This window comes from Pipistrellus kuhlii, unplaced genomic scaffold (assembly GCF_014108245.1).
Source record: "Pipistrellus kuhlii isolate mPipKuh1 unplaced genomic scaffold, mPipKuh1.p scaffold_m20_p_26, whole genome shotgun sequence".
NCBI lineage: Eukaryota > Metazoa > Chordata > Mammalia > Chiroptera > Vespertilionidae > Pipistrellus > Pipistrellus kuhlii.
Window position 1 is genome coordinate 8,067,573 of NW_023425525.1, and position 21,794 is coordinate 8,089,366.

General features: G+C 41.8%; 1 protein-coding gene across 1 annotated transcript in view; it reads left to right on the top strand.

Moving 5' to 3' along the window:
• Positions 1–21,794, top strand: part of PLEKHA8 (pleckstrin homology domain containing A8) — a 50,656-nt gene that overhangs the window by 21,723 nt on the left and 7,139 nt on the right. The window contains exons 5-13 of the mRNA XM_036453737.2: positions 563–721; positions 1,688–1,728; positions 3,189–3,346; positions 5,400–5,556; positions 5,935–6,020; positions 9,426–9,484; positions 10,101–10,231; positions 10,918–10,988; positions 19,471–19,532. Coding sequence (XP_036309630.1) covers positions 563–721; positions 1,688–1,728; positions 3,189–3,346; positions 5,400–5,556; positions 5,935–6,020; positions 9,426–9,484; positions 10,101–10,231; positions 10,918–10,988; positions 19,471–19,532 — 924 coding nt within the window. The remainder of the gene's footprint in view (positions 1–562; positions 722–1,687; positions 1,729–3,188; positions 3,347–5,399; positions 5,557–5,934; positions 6,021–9,425; positions 9,485–10,100; positions 10,232–10,917; positions 10,989–19,470; positions 19,533–21,794) is intronic.

Here is a 21,794-nt window from a genome sequence, read left to right on the forward strand (position 1 = left end):
CACACTGAACAAGTAAAATAACTTGGAGGGAAAATGATTAGATTTTCAAAAGAATTCCAGTTGCTGAAACCTTAGACTCATCTGAGTGGAAAGCCAGAAAACCCATTCTGAAAGCCAACAGCGTGTTGTTTGCGGTTTCTAATGCTTCTGTTTTACAACCTCATTTTCACTCGGGCCACGGGAGACATTTTTCCAATGACCCCACCGGTCTACGATCTCTGTGGTTCCCTGTGTCACGGCTGCCACCCCTGTGGAACCAGGGCTCTGTGCCCAGCACCTGGCACGGTGCTGGCTTAGCGAGTTGCTGAGTTGAATGAAGTTGTTGCTCTCAGCTGGAGCAGTGGGTGGCTGGGAAGGGTCAGATTGAGGGTATGGCTCGTGTACGGTCCATAGATAAATTGGACTCAGTCCTTTTATTTTATAACTGATGTACACGTTCGTCCTGCAGAATAGACGGGAATGGTATTATTATTATGGCTGTGGATAAAACCTAAGGACATTCCGCAGTGGGGCTGCTGCTGTTGCGCACGGTAAAGGAGTCTCCACTCTGGTTGTTTGGTAGGAGGGAATCGATGTGGGAACGCTGCTGAAGTCAACGTGCAATACTTTCCTGAAGACTTTGGAAGAATGCATGCAGATTGCAAACGCAGCCTTCACCTCGGAGCTGCTCTGCCACACGCCCCCAGGGTCGCCGCAGCTGGCCACGCTCAAGTCCAGCAAGGTGAGAGCCTGCTCCACTCGGTGGGATTAATGAAAAGTTGAAATGTTAAGAAAGTGATGTACTGAGCTATGGTCTCCATTACTCTTTGTTGGCAGATAAAGACTTTCTTAGCGGACTTTCCTTTATGTCCACTTTTACTTCTGCCCTCAGTTCCCCATGTCCATTCTTGGCAGTTTCACCACCTGAACTTGTCTCTGTAGCCAGCCTCTCTCTCCAGCCTCCATATCCAGTGAACATCCCTAAGACTGGTGGTAGCCTTCTACAGTCGCCTTCAGTCCGACCGTCCCAGGCAGCTGGCCAGTAGTTCTCTTCATGCCGTGTAAATTGGGCACCCTACCAGATCTTGCAGGGCTCCCTCACTGCCTACAGGGTGAAGTCAGAACTGCTCAGCCCCTTCCCCATCCCAGCCTCTCTGGCTGTCATTACCTGGCTCAACCGTGTTAACTGCTCATAGCTCCCCCCATCTCAGAGCTACTCCCCAGTGCCACGAATGCCTCTCCCCTGTCTTTCCTGGTTAGCTCCAATCCAACCCTCAAGATTTAATCTCCTTCCCTGAATCCCTCAGTTGGGCTGAGAACTCTGCCCACCTGTATTTTAACCTTACTCCACAGTGCAGTTACCTTAAGGGCAGGTTTCATACAGAACCGCATCAGAGCTTGGTATTTATTAATGTTTAATGAGAGTAACTGCAAGTGTAAGGAAGTCAATCACTAAGGATTTGGCTCTGATAATTAGGTCCTTCAAAAGGCCACCCTCCTTTTCCTTAGACATTTGGGTACCTGTTTGAATAAATATGAGGGGCTGGTTGGGAAAAATGACTCCCTTCTTTTAGAAGGATCTAAAGTTGTTCTGAAATCGGGGCACTGCGTGTGAAGGTCATATTTATCACTTTCATATGTGACAAAACTAAAAATGCTCTGTTGGAAGTTTAACATGTAAACGTTCACCTCTTTGCTTCTTTTAAAGATGAAACATCCTATTGTACCGATTCATAATTCATTGGAAAGGTACAGTAACTTCTTTGTTTTGTTTTTTCTTCTTCTTTCTAAAAGTAAAATAAATAAATAAATTATATATATATATAGTTATTCCTTGTTTTTTAAAACTAAGGATATTTTGATCATATGGTGGTTTTCCTCATGATTTGAGATGATATGGGAAGGAAATAGTACCCAATTGCCCTCGTTTGGGTGAGCCTGAGCAGTTGGTTGCAGACCTTGCATTCTGCAGGGACTCCCCTGGGCTGCCCCCTGCTCATTACCATCACCGCAGGAAACTTGCCATCTCCCCGGTGCACTGTGGGTGGGCACCGCCTCTTGTGGAGGAGCTGGGCTTGGACTTAAGCACGCTTTAAACCGGGAAGGACAGTGCTATTGTTTTTCACATAAAAATACAAATCCTAGGTGGCTTTACAGATTGAAAAAGGAACATAACGTCAAAAACTAAACTATTTCTTCCTCCAAAGGCTGCTTTGGTTTAAAAAAATAACACATTTACATAGTTATGATCCTACTAGTTGGGATCTTTACTTATATTATTTGATTTAAGCATTCCCAAATTTTTACTTAGTGTATGTGTCCTTTAAAATTATTATTTAATATTTTACCTCTTTATATATATTGTTTGCTTCTTTAATACTGGATTAGTCCCAATTTGATTGTTAAAAATTTTCTGCTGACCTAAATATTTATTTCTGCTAAGAACATCTTTATCATTTTTTTTTCTCTTGAGGTATTTCCTTAGTATAGTATATTTTTCATTACTAAGTTGAATATGATATTTCTTTAGAAAATAAAAATTTCTTGGAATCATCCTGTAGCTTGGACCCTTTCCCTTTATTTTTATTAGAAGAAAATTTTTTTCTTCAAATTTGGCTCATCCTTATCATCCTTATAATAAGATATTATGATTGTCCCTTTAACAGAGTCGGGTGTTGCACTTTGTATGTTAAATTGCCTTCTGTTTCCTTGAGGAGCAGCAGAACCTCAGGATGTTGCCTGTCCTCCGAAGTTTTATCTGTCACACATACTTGGCAGGGATGTTTGTTCTGCCCTGATCACAGCATGTGGCTTCTAGACAGTTACCTGCTAGGCAAACACAGGGAAATGGCCAATGATTTTGGGAACTGAGAGAAAAAAAGTGTTAAGTTCGGTCCCTGCAGAAAGCTAGTTGGAAACCAGAGCCCTGTCAATGACTGTTTCCTGTTGCTGGCAGGGAGCAGGGAGTTTGAGTCCCTGGAGGTGTGAGAAGAGCCATGGCTGGCTGTGAGTTCTCACCTTCAGCCTGGAGACTGGCCTGCTCCCCTCATAGGGAAGGAGTGAGAGATTTGGCTGATTTAACAATTCTGTTTTTCAATCAATGTAAACCCTTCCACCATCCCTCAGAATCAGATCTACCTAGACAATCCATTTCTGACCAAATAATTAGACCTTCTGCTCTTTTTCTTTAAAAAAAAAAAAATTCTCAGGCAAATGGAGTTAAACAATTGTGAAAATGGATCTTTAAATAACGAAATAAATGACGATGAAGAAATCCCAATGAAAAACAAGAGCTCCTTGTATCTGAAATCTGCAGAGATCAATTGCAGCATGTCAAGGGAAGAAAATATAGATGATAATATAACAGGTAAAGACGAACTTAAAGTCTGAAGTGAAACCTTGAACGTTAGGATGTTGGGGGTTTGATCCATTAGCCCTGATGGGACACATGGTGAGAACTGAGCTCAAGACAGTGTCCTCGGTAGCTCCTGAGGCAGTGAATTAGCATTAGCGGGCAACAGGTCCTTGTCAGGCAACATTCTGCCGTCCATCTCACCGGTGCAGAGTGGCAGAGAGAAGAGGGATTGTCCTGCTCACCGGTCTTGGCCATGACGTTCATGGGCTGCAGTGAGCACAGCTGCCTGCACTAACCTTTTAGAGAGCGCAAGTATTTCGTGGGGCTTCCACTCTGAATCTCGAAGTCCTTTAAACTTAGACCGTGACGTCAGACTGAGGAGTGTGAGAAGTTATGGCAGTTCAGGTTTCCATCCTCCTGGTTTCTGGGGAGGCCTGAGTATGTCAGAATTCACCAACCACATCGGGTTTTCCCTGGCCTCTGTGTTCAAGCCGAAGTCCCACATTTCAGGTCATAGCCTGCAGTTCCAATGCTGCCCTTTCAAATTTGCTAATGCCATTGGCTCTACCCTAAACCAACTTCGGATCAGTCCGAGACAACAGTAGTAGAGCTTTTAATTGTGTGATAAGTTTTAATATTTTAAAAATAAAAATAAAAAATTTTTAAACTGTCCTCCTCATTTCTCTTGAAATCAGACTCCATTTTTCCAGATGATCTGGGTTTAGAAAAGAAGACGTATTTTCATAACAGTTAATGTAAGGCAGATGACCCACATTATCACTGAAGTCTTGTCCCTTTAGTAATAATAAAGACAGGAAAATTTCTATGGAAACAGTATTGTTGTTTGCCCCAGTATTTTTATTTCTAGCAATTTGTCTATGGGGAGTAGTCAGATTTAAGGACAAATCTCTGTGCACAAAGATGTTGTTTATGACATCACAGTTGATTCTCATTATTCATGGTAGCTATGTTCTGTAAAACCATTGCAGACACTGAATTAGCAAATTCTGAACCATGCTCCAAGGGGAAATTCAGAGTTAGGGTCCTGCAAGCTTCACTTGACAACATTTTCATCCACTGATCAACACTTGTTTGTGTTTCATTTTCAAAACACTTTGTGTACTATATATTGTTGATTCAGTAACATTGAACCCATGGCCAGTAGCTCTACAGCGCGTACCTGAGTCAAGCTTAGCTAACATAGGCATTTTCTCCATAAGGCACATCACAGATAGCACTATACTTGGGGGCCCTTTTAAACAGTGAAATCAGCAGCAAAGTACACAAAAATGCACAAAATGTGGCACCAAAGAAACACATGCATACAGTATGGGAGCTGAAATAAGAAGGCAGAGTGTCACTTGTTTAACCTTAGCTGGAAACATATGTCAGGTGACTCAATTTTTTCACCACTCGGCACATGTCCACAAATGACTGCAGAAGTGCTGTAAGCACTGATTTTAGGGTTTCAAATAAACTTTAGCAAGTAGGCAAACTTACAAATCCAGAATATATGAATAATGAGAAGTGACTATTTCTAATAAAAGTTTAGAAACTACCTAAATGCCCCCCACATGGTGCAATTTTACATGGTCATTAGAATTATGTTTTGAAGAGTATTCAATGATAATGAAAGTATTTTTTGATACATTGATGAAAACACCTAACTGGTTTGGCTCAGTGGATAGAGCGTCAGCCTGCGGACTCAGGGATCCCAGGTTCGATTCCAGTCAAGGGTATGTACCCCAGTAGGGGGTGTGCAGGAGGCAGCTGATTGATGTTTCTCTCTCATCAATGTTTCTAACTCTCCCTCCTTCTCCCTTCCTCTCTATACAAAATCAATAAAATGTATTTTTTTAAAAAGAAAACAATCAAGATACAAATCTACATATATTTAAACCTAATTTTGTGTGTGTGCATGTACATATAGTATGTGTGTCTGTATATAGAATGTCACTGATCTTCATTTCTGTGTGCTTTTGTGCTTTAAAAATGTTCTGCAATGAGTATATATAAGTTTTTATAATAAATAATGGATTAATAATAAGTATCTTCTACTCTGCAGTACAAGGTGAAATAATGAAGGAAGATGGAGAGGAAAACTTGGAAAATCATGACAACTTGGCCCAGTCCGTATCAAACTCCTCAAGTAGCTCTCCGGAATCCCCCTGGGAAGAAGGCCAAGAAGTTATCCCGACTTTCTTCAGTACCATGAACACCAGGTATCTGTGCTCTAACATCACTGGAGGTGGATGCCTTCTGGGAGGTCAGTGCTGGAATTCCCTTCAGGGGATGGTGTGTTCTAGCATAGAGAACTGGTCTGATTTACTGTTTACTGTGTCTGAAGCAGTGGACGAGAAGGAACTGGATTGTGAGAGCATACTTTAGACTAATTGTAGTTTGCTTTGATGGTTAGCTTTGGGAAATTACATTGTATTTAGACTGTGTTGTAATAGAAACACTAATACCTGGCATATGTGTAAAATCCGGCCAAATGACTTCCCTGTAGAGAGGGCAGCTGTTTTCATGACTGCCTCCGAACTGCAGAGGGTGCTAACTCTTTTGCATTCTTTCCTTCTCCTTATCACCACATGGCTTAGCTTTAGTGATATTGAACTTCTGGAAGACAGTGGCATTCCCACAGAAGCATTCCTGGAGTCATGTTATGCTGTGGTTCCAGTGTTGGGTAAGGTTGCTGCATTTCCTTAAATTTATTAGTCTCTAGACTCTGTCTCACAGCTGTTATATTGCATCGAGATCTGAACTGTGTGGACAGTGAGATGACCCTTCTTCCTGGTAGCTACCTCTTCATGGCACCAGCCACATACAGTTAAAACTGCATGACCTGAAGCATTATTGCATATTCCCATTTCTTTTCTAATTGTGACTAAATGGTGACCTCCAAGAAATATCATGAAAAAGGAGAATTCTATTTTCTAGAAATCATAATTTAAAATGAAAGTGAAGGTCATTGAGGAATAGACCTTCAAATCCATTGGTATTATGAAAAAAATGCTTACCAGTTAAAACATTTTTTCAAATTTAAAAAAATTATAGCTATAATTTTTGTTAAGTTCAAATTTTATTTACTTTATTTTTATAGAGTCAATAGTATCAGAAATCGCTATATGACTATAACCTAGACATCTTTTTTTAAATTGGGGTATAGCTTGCATAGAACTTAAGCGTTGTGATCCCAGTGAGTTTTGACAAATGCACCTACTTATGTAATCCGCATCCCTGTCAAGACAAAGGATGTTTGCATCACCCAGAATAGTCCCTCTGCCAGTCAGTCCCCAGTCTGTCACCATTTTCCTGCTTCCTGTCACCATGGATTAGTTTCTCCTGGTCTAAAATCCTATGTCTATCAAGTCATGTTATAACCTTTTTGCATCGGGCTTTCTCTCTCAATGTTTTCACCCTTGTTGTTACATGTGTCAACAGTTCATTTCTTTTTATTGCTGAATAGTATTTTATTAAGTGAATTAACCATTTGTTTATTCATTTTCCTGTTGATGGACATTTGGGTAGTTTCTTGTTTGAGGCTATTGTAAGTGAAATTGCCCTGAACATTTTTGTGTCAGTGGGCATATGTTTTCCTTTCTCTCGAGCCAGTGCCAAGGAGTGTTCGCATGTTTAGCTCTATAAAGGCTACTTGCTCAGTTATACACTTCCAGCAGCAGCGTGTGAGTATTCTGTTTGTGTCACATCTTCACAGACACTTGGTGGTGTCAGCGTTTTTGGTTTTGGCCGTTCCTGTGTCTAATGGTATCCTGTTGTGGCTTTAATTTGCATTTCTCTGATGACTAATGATGTTAAGCACTTTTTCATGTAATTATTGGTTTTTGCTATTTCTTACATTATGACGTCTATTTAAGTCTTCAATCCATTTTTATTTTTTTATTTTTAAATATATTTTTATTGATTTCAGAGAGAAAGGGAGAGGGAGAGAGAGATAGAAACATCAACGATGAGAGAGAATCATTGATCAGCTGCCTACTCCACACCCCCTACTAGGGAGCGAACCTGCAACCCAGGCATGTGCCCTTGACCGGAATCGAACCTGGGACTCTTCAGTCCGCTGAGCCAAACCGGCTAGGGCTGTAATCCATTTTTAAAAGGTTAATTTTCTTTTTATTACTGACGCATAAGAGTTCTTTATATATTTTGAGTAACATTGCGGTGTAAACATACACATTATGAGTATTTTTCCCCAGACTATGGCTGCCCCGTTTCTTACTGATGTCTTTTGAAGAGCAGAGTTTTTAATTTTCATGAAATCCAATTTATCTGTTTTCTTCCTTTTATATTTAGTGCTTTCAGTGTCCTAGAAATCTTTACCTACCCCCAAGATTATGAAGCTATTCTCCATGTCATCTTCTATAGTCTTACTTTTGATTTTGACTTTGTTTCCCTCTGTAAGTCATCTTGGAATTAGTTTTTGTGTATAGTGTGAAGTAAGTGTTGAGATTCTTTTTATTATTATTATATCTGGTTGTTCAAGAACCATTTGTTGAATAGCCACTTTTCCCCCTTTTACATTACTTTGGCAGCTTTGCTGAAAAACCAATTGACCTAGTAAGCATGAGTCTATTTCTGGACCCTCTCTTCTGTCAGTGGTCTATTTGGTTTTTCTTATGCCAATACCTCCATGTCCTAATTGCTGTGCATTTACAGTAAGGTTTGAAATTCAATAATGTAACTCTTCCCATTTTGTTCTTCTTTTTCATGATTGTTTTGGCAATTTTAGGTCTTTTGCATGTCTACATAAGTTTTAGCTTTCCAGTTCTATGACAAAGCTTGTTGATATTTTTATTAAGATTACATTGAGTCTAAGCCAATTAGGAGGGAACTGACATGTATCTTAAACATTGAGTCTTCTAATGCTTTAGCATGCTGTATCTCTCCATTTACTCAAATATTTGTTATTTTCACAACAATGTTTATATCACTTTTTTAGTATAGAGGTCTTATACATCTTTTGTTAGGAATAAATTTTAGAATTTTAACAGTTTTCATGCTATTGTAAAAACGATTCCATTTTCCTGTTTGTTGATAACACATAGATACCATTGACTTTTGTACATTGTTTTTATAATCATGAATGAGTTAATTTTAAATTATATTTTCTGTTTTATTGAAATTATCAAGTGTTGTTTTTTTCCCCCCTGTGCTTTGTTAATGTAGTGAATTGCATTGTTTGGATGAATATAAGTCTACTATCTTATTATTTGTTTCTACCATCTTGCTATTTATTTTCTATTTGTCCTATCTGTTCTTTGTTCCTTTGTCACACTTTCTTGACTTCTAAGCAATTAATGTTATTTTTTTAGTATTCAATTTTACTTCCTCTTTGGCTTTTTAACTACCTATCTTTGTTCCTGCCTTTCTTTTGGATCTATCAAGTATTTTTTAGAATTTTATTATATTTTCTCATTTGGCTTTTTAGCTCTACCCAATTGTGTTATTTTTTTAGTTGTTCTTGTCCAACTGAAATATTTCAACCACATATGTGATTTTAAATTTTCTAGCAGGTACATTAACTAGTAAAATAAAACAGATAAAATTAATTTTTATAATTTATTTTGCATAATCTCATATTTTCAAAATATTATCTCAACATGTAATCAATATTTTTTAAAAATCATTAATGAGAAATTTTGCATTCCTTTTTGGCACTAAATCTTTGAAGTTTGGTATATATTTTACACTGACAATACATTTTAGTTTGGACTAGCTAATTGCAAGCACTAAGTGGCCACAAATATAATGGCCACCACATTGGGTAGGATAGCCCTAAGGATTACAATATGTATTCGGAGTTTATAGGATTATCCTCCCCTGCCATTTAGGACCTTATTATAGTTACTCACCTCAGGATAGCACAATAGAAAAAGGTGATGATAGTATCCCATATGCCTTTGAAGTTTATGTTTAGAAAAGGATTTAAAAGCAAAAACTATAAGGGTTTGGTTTGGTTTGGTGTTTTAGGGGGGGGGGAGAAAACCTGCTAAATTGATTGTTACTATAAAAATAGTTTCCACTTGAAAATACTGCTTTTTTAAAGATTTTTTTTAACTTTTCCTTTTAGACAAACTTGGCCCTACAGTGTTTGCTCCTGTTAAAATGGATCTTGTTGGAAATATTAAGGTGAATATACCAACTTGGCTCTGGGGAGACTCTATACTAGGAGGAAATAGTTGCGTGAAATTCCATTCAGAAATAGATGATTGTTCATTTGATCTCAGAATAGAAAGTATAGGACAGCTGTGAGAAAGGTTCTGGAGGAAAAAAAAAAACCTGTAAAAATAGTAGTACTTTAAAATGCTGAGAGTAACTATGTAATTCAGCTTAATTCTCAAAATAATAATAATAATAATAAGCAAATCCTGAAAACATAAGGAAGAAAGTAATAGAGAGGTTGCATTTATTTTTATTTCTTAAGAGACCTGCTTGACAAACTCAAAAGTCTCAGTACTCCCTGACTGGTTTGGCTCGGTGGATAGAGCGTCAGCCTGCAGACTGAAGGGTCCCAGGTTCGATTCTGGTCAAGGGCATGTACCTTGTTGGCACATCCCCAGTGGGGGAGGCAACTGATCAATGTTTCTCCCTCATCAATGTTTCTAACTCTGTACCCCTCTCCCTTCTTCTCTGTAAAAAATCAATAAATTATATTTTAAAAAATTTTTAAAGTCTCAGTACTATACTGATTCTCTTGGTGGCTCGAGCATTTTGAACTTAAAGTGCTTCCCTGCTTTTCCTGCAGAAAGTGAATCAGAAGTATATAACCAACAAGGAAGAGTTTACCACCCTCCAGAAGATAGTGCTGCACGAAGTGGAGGCTGACGTAGCCCGGGTTAGGAACTCGGCTACGGAAGCCCTCTTGTGGCTGAAGAGGTGAGGCTGCTGGATGGGGCCGCACTTACCACTCAGCGAAGCAGTTGTAATGGAAAGGAGGCTACTGAGTGGATGCCCTGCCTACTTGCATAGCCTTTTCCAGAAGCTCTAATGAATAAAACACCATATCTGTTTTGTTGTTTTGCCTTCCTCTTGATGTTGATAAACATTGTTAATATTAATAGTATACATAAGATTAAAGCATGATAAAGTTGACTGGTTTTGCATTAAGTCAGTGGATCACAAACTAGGGACATCAGAGCCTCCTGGAGCGCTTGTTAAAAACATAGTTGCTCCACCCCAACCCCAGTTTCTGACTCAGTAAGTGTGGAATGGGCCTCAGAATTTTCCTTTTTGGCAAGTTCCCAAGTGTTGCTGAAGCTGCCGGCCCTGAGAGCACATTTTGAAAACTCCTGTTTAGCCATCCAGCTGAGAAGGGCCAGAGCAAGCTGGAGGGGACACAGAAAGACCGGAAAGGACTGCCGTGGCTCAGTCTGCTGCCTGCCAAGCCCAGGAGATTACTGGAAACTGACTTAGAGGCCTGTGCTGCACTTGTGCAAGCCGTACTCTCCAACGTGGTAGCCGTTAGATTTGTGGCTACCTGCTGCTAGCCGGGCTCTGCCGCTGCTTTCTACCTAACAGGAGTGGACTTTGAAACTAACATTTCTTCCTCTTTTTTGTTTTAGAGGTCTCAAATTCTTGAAAGGATTTTTAACAGAAGTGAAAAATGGAGAAAGGGACATCCAGACGGCCCTGAGTAAGTGTTCTTTCCATTTCGATGGATCAGTTGAACAGGGTGTGGGGAGGAGGCCCCGGAGGAAGACAGGGTGGAGGGGAAATTCTGCTCTGCAGCTATGGTTTTGTTTTTTTTTGTTCTTCATTACTAATTGTTTGTTTCTTACATGCTTGGTTTAAAAAGAACCATGAGAGAGTGGCCTGATCATCTAGATCTAAATTATTAAAATCTGTGTACCTTAAGGAAGAGTTAAGTTCATGGAGAGCCAATTCTTAATCTTAATAGGAAAACCTAACATTCCCAAGAAATCCATTCTTCCTAAGTTAACCTTCAAATGCAGTACAGTCTTCTAAAATCAGTATTCAGAGAAGCTTATTTTGGAGCCTATGAAAGGAAGGGGTTGGGGAACCCTGGGAATTTGCTCTGGCGTAAGATGAAGGATTGGCCATTATCTTGTAGTCCTCACCTGCCCCATATGCTCCATTGTAGTGGCAGAGCTGAGACTGGGGTCAAGGCTGAGGTCAAAAGACGAGAACATGGTGGATGCTTAGTAAACACTGATGGGTGGGTGGGTGGGTGGATGGATCGATCCATGTATCTATCAGACCAGTTTTGAAAAACATTAAAGACTTGGAAGCATCCTTTTAGAGTTCCTAACAGTGGCGGAACGCTCATTCTTGTCCTATGGGAAAGCTTCCAGCAGGGGCCCCGAGGCCTGGGAGGCGGGGGGTGAAATTCCCTGACTTCGAAGCCCTGTGTTGCTATGATGTGGAGAAGCACGTGGTCAGGCTCTAAGTAGCCATGGATGTAAGCAGTGAAATGAGTGAGTTTGATGCTTCTGTTGGGCAGGGGAGCCAGTGATCATTGCAGGTTTTGTCGGTCTCCAGGTGAGCTTGCCTCTTAGTGCTGCCTCTGGGCCATAAGGCCAGAGGGATTCTACTCCTACATGGTTTTCCCAGACCTTTCTGTCTAGAAACTTGCTGATGTGCCATGAAAGCTAGTATTTGTGTAACTTTATGAAGAATCTAGACAACTTAATCCTCAAATCAGTCTATTTTTATAGGTTAGGTAACCATGATTGTGAAGGATTAACATACATGCTAAGACCACGAAGAGTTTGAATCAGGGCCACTTTTAGGGCTTTTGCCTCAAAGTCCTCACTTCCCTGGCAAAATGTCTCCACCGTCCCGGGCTACCTGCATGTTTTGGTTTCTCTTACATCCCTGAATTTCCAAGACAGTCTCAGTTATGTTCTCCCAATGTGTCCTGATTTCAGTACTAAAAGTATATTCATCATAACGGGTCACGCCCCTAACCAGTACCTGGGGAACTTGTTGACCTGTGGCATGATAAAGATCCTGGGCTCACTGCATTCCACCACGTTAGAGCATTGTGCCCTGGTCAGTTTGTTGTCGGTGGGTATTAGGCTCTTCCTTGGGATCAAGAAGAAAGAATTCGAAGGACACACGCATGAGAGGTTGTGATGTGGTGTACTTGTGATATAATATCGAAAGAGTTATCCTTCTGCCTTCCAATGTCCCATCTCCGCCGGTCCCGCCGTGGAAAAAGTACAACTGTGTCTTCAGCCGGGCAAAGGCCAGTGCCCCGGGTTTCTGCTTCATAGTCCTCAGAGCCTGTGCAGTTTTCACAGCCCCAGGCGGCCACTGGACCCGTATGGTCATCTGCTCCCCAATCAGCTTCCCAAACTTTCTGGGCTTGCACTGGCTCCACCCCCTAGCCAATGATCTTTTTCCCAGGTTAGACTAGACTGCCTCTGTGCTCCAGCACCTCCCCCTGCACCATTTTGACTTCATTGCTGTCTGCTTGACTCCCTTCGTTCCCCCCCCCCCCCGGGGGGAGGGGGGATGGACTGTGGTTTCCTACGTGGAGGAAGCAGATCATCCTCGGCTTCCCAGGTGACTGTGCTCAACAACGTCTGACTTCCCTTTGCTCTTTTCTTTATTAATAACTAATTAACTACAGTGACGTATACTTAACTTTCTGCTTCACACCAGCAAGTGAAAGGAAACGCTTTTCCTCATCTGTAAAATGGCAGCGATGGTCCAGTTTTTCTAACACAGCTGTTGTAAAGATTAAATCTTTTCATGCATGTAAAAAGATCAGAAAGGTGGCATGTGATAAGCACTTAATAGAGATTAGCTTCTCTCATTATTTATATTCTTATCATCATGGTATATAACATTGATATATGGGATTTATTTGTCCCAAATCAGGAATGGAAAGTTTGCAGTGCTTGGGTGCCAAGCCAGACATTTCTCTTCACAGAGTAACTTCTTAGTAGGGAGATTTCACACTAGGACAGTGGTTCCCAACCTGTTTTACAAGAAAGGACAGTTGAATTACTGAGGAGGAAATCACTAAGAAATTGTTTAAAAAATAATAATATGAAGTGATAGGAAAAAAATAGTAGTTTCAAAACATAATTTGAGAACTGAAATGTATAAATATGTCACAATATATGTTTATATACTATATATGAGGCCCTAGGACCATAAGAAATCTCTAATTGCCCCCCCCTTAAAAATCAAATTGCCCCCCCAATGAGGCATGTGCCCCCTGTTGGGAACCACTGCTCCACCGGCAAGAAATTCAGCAGGGGGTGTGTCAGGTGATGCCATTGCTTTGTAGGGCTGGGGGGCGGGGAGAGGAGGGGGCCAGAAAGGAATGCTAATCTCACTCGCCCTCTGCTGGACTGGGGTGGAATAGCACCCAGCTGCTTTCAAACCAAGTGAAAGGAAAAGCTTTGCCCCTGGAGGCAAAGAGGAAATGGAGGACATACCCTTTCCGTCCTGTCCCCACCCCCAGCCCCTAACCCTGCTCCTTTTACTCCCCTACCTTTTAGGAGAGTGGACCAGGAAATGTTGGCCCTGAGAGAGAGGAGGCTTAAGGGCAATGCTGCTACAAAAGGGATATAATCACAGCAGTCTCAGCCTTTGCTTCCCCTCTTCCCTCTCAGCACTGTTTTCAGTGGAAAGGAAAAGGGGACTGTGAATGTGAGACTTGCATCCAGTGTTCAGGACTATTTCAGAGGTTTTCATGATTTACTGTAAATCATATCCTCCTTGTAGGGATCACTAGTTTCCCGTTGCTGTGTTCAGTGTGGAAAAGTGTTTCCCTAACCGATCTCCCCCCCCACACACACACACACACACCAAAACTTAGTAGAAATGCAGACTGCCAGGCCCCACTGGACACCTGCTAACCCAGAAGAGTATCAGAGCCCAGCAGTCTGAGCATTACCAGCCATTGAGAGGATTCTAATCTAAAGTGTGAGACCCAGCTGGGACCGGTTTGGCTCAGTGGATAGAGCGTCGGCCTGCGGACTGAAAGGTCCCGGGTTCGATTCCAGTCAAGGGCATGTACCTTGGTTTCGGGTACATCCCCAGTAGGGGTGTGCAAGAGGCAGCTGATCGATGATTCTCTCGCATCGATGTTTCTAACTTTCTATCCCTCTCTCTTCCTCTCTGTGAAAAATCAATAAAAATATATTTAAAAAATAAAAATAAAGTGTGAAACCCAGTCACTTAGAGCTAGGACATGGAAGCACACCTAGTTATCCTCAGCATCAGATGATTTTGCCTTCCTTTCATGGGAATTAGTAGTTTCCTAATAACAGAATTTTTCCAACCTAAGAACAGTAAGACAGTGTTAGGGATAAACTAAAGATAAACCTTGGGTGCCACTCCCAAACTTGAAAATACGCTTAAGAAAGGGTTTGAGGTAAATGTTCACAGAACTTGTGTCATCTTGTGGCCTTGGAAAATGGGAGATGACATGTAAAAGGCTTAAATGCCAAATGGAAACCTTGTCACCTGTTAACTCCCTAGAAAATACCTGGATAGTCGCTGTATTGCTGCAGCCCTGCGGCCGAGAACGAGTTCCCTGCACCTGCAAGGAAGCCTCAGGCTTCATGCTGCCGCCCTTGCATCTGAGCCATCACTTGGGTTCCCCATCATGATGATTCTGTAGAATATTCTGGGTGGTGCTATGCCAAGAAGCTTTGAACCCTAATGTCCTGTGACATTCTCTAGAAGTCCTTCTAAGAAAAGATTTGGGTCACAAAACAGGTATGTTCAGTGGTCCAGCCTATAGCTAAGCCCCCCTGTCGCAGGCGCTTTTGTAGACCAGCCCTGTAAGTGGCGGGGAGAAAAGCTGTTCTGGCATTTCACGCCCCATTGTACTAAATGCTGCATGCTCTGTGTCAGCACCGCTCCCTCTGGGGGATAGCACGCAACACAACCCTCAACTCGGAATGGTTCCATAAATGTCAGGTAAAATATGAGCACACAGCCCCCCCCCCCCCCCCCAGGATCTCCAGGATGCTCAGTCACAGTTAATACAGGCAAGGAGAGCTATGTGAGAAAGCCCGAAGTCATAATCACATACTCAACGTCGAATTATAACCTATCTAATCGTTCTGACAGTACCATGGAACGTGGATTAAGTCGTGCTCGCTCCGAAGCACCACCCAGCAGGTGGCTCTGCTGGCAGAATTGGCTCACGCCCAAGGTCCGTCTAGACTAGGGGTGTCGAACTCAATCAGAGAAGGGGCCAAAATCTAAAATCCAGCCTAAATCGCGGGCCGAATGGTTTACTGAACAGTCATAAACTGTCATTGTGATGGAAACGCAGCGGAGTGCAGTGATGACAGCGCGGTGCGGGCCACATTGCAAGGCCTGGCGGGACGGATTTGGCCCGCGGGCCTTGTGTTTGACACATGTGGTCTAGACTGTGCCTGGAGTTAACAAAGGATGTCTCCTGCTAACTGAGTTGGTTTTTCTCTAGACAGTCCATTTTGCCTGAGCTTAGTGCCTATAAAGAATTCAGAGGATGGAGTATTATCTCAATTCATTGAGGTTCTGCTTCCCGGCATAGACAGTTTGGCTCAAATAAACTCACTAAAAATCTTTAAAAAAAAAAAAAAAAAGAAAGAAAGAAAAAAGAAAAAAAGAACTCAGAGGGAATTTTCCTAATAGCTCAGTCTTTTTATTTTAAGTATTTCAGACATTTGACAAATACCTGTCACTTGGCCAAATATATAGAACAGTACAGAACCCATGTGCCACCCTTTGACCCATGACTATCTCCATTTCCAAAATGTGCTGTTTGTCATTCCATAATGCGTGTTTTATACTTCTATGTATTTTTTGTGTCTGCGTATTACAGTATCCAGCACTGTATTGCATGTTTTAAGCATGTATACATGGTGTCACGCTATGCACATTCTTCCTTTCTCACTCAGTATTGCTCTTCGTGTTTGTCCACTGCACCTTTTCCTGCGAGCCGCTCCTGCAGGGCTGGCGATAGGTGTCCCACCCTGGGCTCAGTGAAAGGCAGATTCTACCTTTCCCCGGCCTTGCTTATCGACTTCCTAAGCTCTCGCTCAAAACGTCGATTTGCATTTCTTCTTTGTCTTCAAAGGGACTTTACAAATTCCTACCGATTATAGGTCTGTGCTCTAGAGAGACTAGTAGATTCCATTTCTGGTTGTCCACCAGCTGGAGGGTTCGCGCTCAGACACTGAGTAAGTTTAGCCATGGTCTCTGAGTACCTCACAGTGAGTTTCTGAGTTACCAGGAAAGGAATCACAGTTGTTTGGTTCCCACAAACAGACTAAGGTCCAAATTCTTTTAGGAAATGGGTGGGAAAGGCACATTTTTCATTCTCATCATTTTGTTTCACAGAGGATAGCTTTAGTTTTTGGCAGAATGGCTTAATGTGACAGAATGCCCCAGGTTCTCGTTGCTTTGAGCTTTGTGACCTTGGGGAAGTCACGGTCTCTCTGGGTTTTCTGCCTCTTCACTTGTGAAGGAAGAGAATTGGGCAAGGTAAATTATTAACAAGGCTTCCCGCTCAGAAATCTTGACGCGGGCTGTGAGGAAGTGACACGTCTCAGAGAACTGGGAGAAGGGCATCATTTATGTCTTCTGGAAGCCAAAAATACCTCCTGATTATAGAGCTCGCATGAGGATGACGAATGAGTATTAAAGTGAAGATTAATGAATTTCATTATCTAATCTCTGGATAACCAAAATAGGTCAGGCTTAGACTTCGTGCTGTAATGCAGCCCTAGAAGTCAGCTAAGGACTTTGGGCAAACCTTTTTTTTTTTCTTTTTTTTCTTTTTTAATGAGTTTACTTGTTGATTTTAAATTATAGCAGTGGTCTTGCTGGGCCTGAGTCAGGACCCAGCCCAGTTCTCTAACATCGTTTCCTTCCGTTGGACCACCTGGCCCACATTCTGCCGCGGGGACTCTTCTCTGGCAAGGCGCAGGCGCAGTAAGGAAGAGCTGCCTCCTGGAAGGCCAGGAAGGGGACACAGGTCGTGCTGCTCCACAAACACTCCCTCTTCCTTAGCCAGGCTGCCCGCCCACACTGCGTGGACTCCCGGCACCTTTGCTCTCTGGTTGCCCTAGAGAAGGGGGCGTGGAGAAAGGTTACGGGCTTTTGTGTATGGTTGACTTAAAGGGCAAAGTGACTTAAAGGGCCGCTGTGGCTCAGGTGGTTTAGTGTCGTCCCATGAACTGAGGGGTCACCGGTTGGATTCCCAGAGAGGGCATGTGCCTGGGTTTCAGGCTCGATCCCCAGTAGGGAGCGCGCAAAAGGCAGCCAATCGATGTATCCCTCTCTCTCTCCCTTTCTCTCTCTCTCTCAAATCAATAAAAACATATTTAAATAAATAAATAAATGGTAAAATGTCGAAACACTATGATGTCTCTGAGGTTGACATAATACTGGACCCAGAGCCCTTGCCAGTAGGCAGTTTGCCCAGCCAAAGGGGCTCTGGGTGGAGGAACGGGGACCTTGGCAGCAACCTTTGCCAAGTCTCACCATGTTGCTCCTCTAATTCCACAATTGCTCCACAATTCCAAACCAGATGGATCGTGACCATTAGCCGAAGGAAATGCACTATCTGTATAGGAAAAAGACGGAGAGAGTACATCCCGATGCTACCGTGCTTCTCTGAGAGCCACAATTATCCAGGATTCCTTGTTCCCTCCGTTTTTGTGTTTCCTGTACTTTTAACAATGGGCATGCATTACTTGTGGGATCAGAAAGAAGCAGTAAGCTATATTTTTATAAAGTGCCCCTGTGCCCCAGGGGGGGAAGCTCAGAGTCCTTTCATGGCAGGTGAAGGTCCCCAACCCCAGGGGTCCTTAGTCCCATGAGCCGCTCCCTACCCTCATTATAACTTAAAATATTTTGTATCCGATGCTAAACCTAAGCATTCATTAAATGGTGGCGGTGCTTGTACTAGTGCTGAAACTAGCACATGAAAATACGTAAGTTTAGAATAGAATTTAGATGAGCTAAACATGCTAAAGAAGGTCACACAACTCCCCTGATACTCCCTGTTAATTTAGGAATAAGCGCTCTGTGAACTAGTGGAGACGGTACCTAGGAAATAAAATGGAGCATTGAAGTAAAAATGCATGATGATGATAAAGCTCCGTGCCTCCTGGGGCTGAACTTACTCCTGTGGAAAAAAATCAGTTTTGAATCTTGCACATATTGAATTATTTAAAGCATTTAGGAATGCATCCCTGGCAAAAAATGCAGTCACCTTGTTCTTGAGGTTATTTTTTTGTAATAAAAATTATTATACACTTGTTTTTAAATCATATTTTAAAACACAACGGGACAAAAGGAATAGGTTTTTATCTTTAAAGTCTAGAATCTGAATGACTTTTATTAATGGGCCTCACCATTTACTTTAGAACTTTAACTCTAAGCCCTTCTTTCCAAAACAGTTCTAAGGTTCCTGGGTCTAATGCTGTGTATCCAGGGTCCTCGGACATCTGGGATAAACATCTGCCATCCCAGAATGAATGTTAGAATTGAAAAGAACGTTAGCCTGGCTGGCGTGGCTCAGTGATTGACCATCAACCCATGAGCCAGGAGGCCACGGTTAAATTCCTGGTCAGGGCCCATGCCTGGAATGTGGGCTCGATCCCCAGCAGGAGGCATGCAGGAGGCAGCCGGTCAGTGATTCTCTCATCATCAGTGTTTCTATCTCTCTCCCTCTCCCTTTCTCTCTCTGCAAGTAATAAAAACAGATTTTTAAAAAAGAACCTTAGGATCATCTTACAAAAGGGAAGACAGCTGAAGGCCTGGCTCAACTCACACCTTTCAGAAAGCTGCATTTTAATATTTTATAGTAGGTAGATGTAAGTAGTCTCGATTTTTCTAGTATCCTTTTCTCCCTCTTTATTTCCTTATACATATTGAACTTCCTCTCCCCGCCTCCATGATAATAAGCTACAGTTCAGATATATTGACACAGGGTAAGAGTGGGAATATATATTTTTCTTTAAAACAAAAATCTGCATAGACTTTTTTTCTACCCAAAACATTGGGATATATAGTCTTACAATGAGGCTTTTCATCAGTTCCTAAGACCATACATGAGAAAGGACGAGATACTAAAAGCACATCAAATTCTGGTGAGAGCCAATGCTCATGGAGCTTTTCTTCTTTTCTAGACAACGCGTACGGGAAGACGTTGCGGCAGCACCACGGCTGGGTTGTTCGCGGGGTTTTCGCGGTAAGTAAGCTTCCTGCCTCCTAACTCTCTGGGGTCCGGAGGTGGTTTGGTTTGGTTCTGGGTGCATGTGTTCCTGTTTGCTTTGTCTTCCAGAATGAGAACAAAGTGTTGCTCATTTAATTACAAGCCGTGGGTCTTTGTCGGTGGGAATGTTGGTGACAAAGAACAGACTGGTAGAGAGTGCTTTGCGCCACCCAGCCCAGGGCTCCAATGGACTCTCCTTGGCTGTTCCAGGAGTCTCTTCTTTCCCAGTTATTTTCCTTGTGGAGGTGTTTGTATGCGCATGTTTTGGCTCCTACTACACCCACTCTTTCCCTCCCAGCATGTTGCCGGAGGAAGAACACACACCTGGGACTCAGTCCTCCGGACAGATCGCTGAGCTAGTGTGTGAAATAGCAGGAGTAGCGGCCCCTGTGGGTCAGCGGTAATGTGTTCCTAGGACCACCGTCTCAGTCAGAGGCAGCCGTGAAAAGGCTGTCTCACGTAGGGGACACTGGGAACCATGGCAGGATGTGGTTAAAAACAGACTCGCAGGTGATGTTTTTGCTCATTGAAAGGATGGGAGACATCATTCGCCTAAGCCCTAAGGTAAGAACTGTTTTAGGTCATGATTTATTTGGAGGCAGGAAAGAAAGTGGGAAGAATTTAAGTGGAAGAAATCAAATTTCGGTGAAAATGAAATCATTTTTGAAAGCGTGGCGATAATAGGAGCCAGACCAGTTGCAGCTACAAACTGCCCGCACGTCCTTCAGTGCTGTTAGAAGAGCTGCCGGACACCTACTGGGTGCGGGGCATTGTGCCAGGCTGCCCCTGTGTCTTACCTTCGATGATCCTCAGCATTGGCTCCCACTGTTTTATACATTCAGAGCTCTTCATTCCAGTCCCAAAGTGCAGCTACCTGCTGTCTCCAAAGGTTGCTGCTCACTCCCCACACAGTCTCCGCAGTGAGCACAGAAGAATCGAGAAGCTGCTGGTGAATAATTAGGCAGCAGATGCTGCTACATTCATCAGTCTCTCTGAGTAAATGCTGTCAGATGACAAAGCATTAGAGCATTGAGTTGCCCTGTGTACAAGAAGCATAAATGTGGGGGAGGGGGAGAGTTCAGTGTAGAGGTCAGGTTAAATCCTGAAATGTTAAAGATCGAAGGGATACTGTCGACAAGAATGCAGCTATAGCAGAACATTTATCATAAGCATGAGTCTTTAAAAGGGCTTTTTAATTTATGGCATTTCCCCGAATATATAGTAATTTAGACGCATCACAATGCATTGTAGAAGTTTTGGAAGAATAGGAAGGGAGGAAAATTAAACTTGTCCATATTCTTATCACTCCATAATAACCATTTTTAATATTTTTGTGATTTACCTTTCTCACTTTCATTTTTATGTATTTTATATACTTTTAAATATTCTATTTAATTTTATATATTTCTAAATACATATCTACTTACAAGTGTTTATATTTTATACCAACATGTTTATATTAGGTGTTTATAATTATCTTTATTTTGTACTTTCTACATGCATGTAAATTTTTTTACTTTAACTTGCAGTGTAATTTTGTATTCTTTCTCCCCACATAATAGATTCTATCATGACCATTTTTTAATGCCATAAGTTTTTGAAAACCATTATTTTTAGTGATTGTACAATATTTCCCTAATATCAACGTTTCATCCAGTCCTTTGTGTTGGAAATTTAAGCTGCTTCCAAGTTTCTTAATACAGATAAAACAGTGTCTGTTCATATGCATTTTTTCCTTTTAAAAAAATACCTTATTTTCTCAAATAGGTTCCTAAAATTAAAATTGTTCTGTCTACTGCCAATAGCTACAACCACAACTTGGAATTTTGAGCATTGACCATGCACTAGCATTGTTTTAAGAGCTCTATGTTTGTGAAGTTATTAATTTTATAACTCAGCAGGTTCTCTTATTTTCCTTACTTATAGACAAAGAAACCTGAGATACAAAGAGGAAGATAATATACCCAAGGACATTTTGAAGGTCCTTGATGTTATTGCCAATACTTTTAAAAGTTGCTGGTTTTTAAGAAAATAGATTATGTCGAGCGTTTGGCAACAGCCTTCTCAATAGAGGAGCCAGATTGGCCCTTTCAGCCTCTCCAAGTCATTCCTGCTTTGGAAAGTTTACTGAGTTTCCTAACGTGCTGATTCATTAGCAGGGGCAAGAGCATTTGACTGAAACATCTTTTACAGTCAAGGAGTTTGATTCATTCATCAGCCAAATAGTTAGCTTTTCTT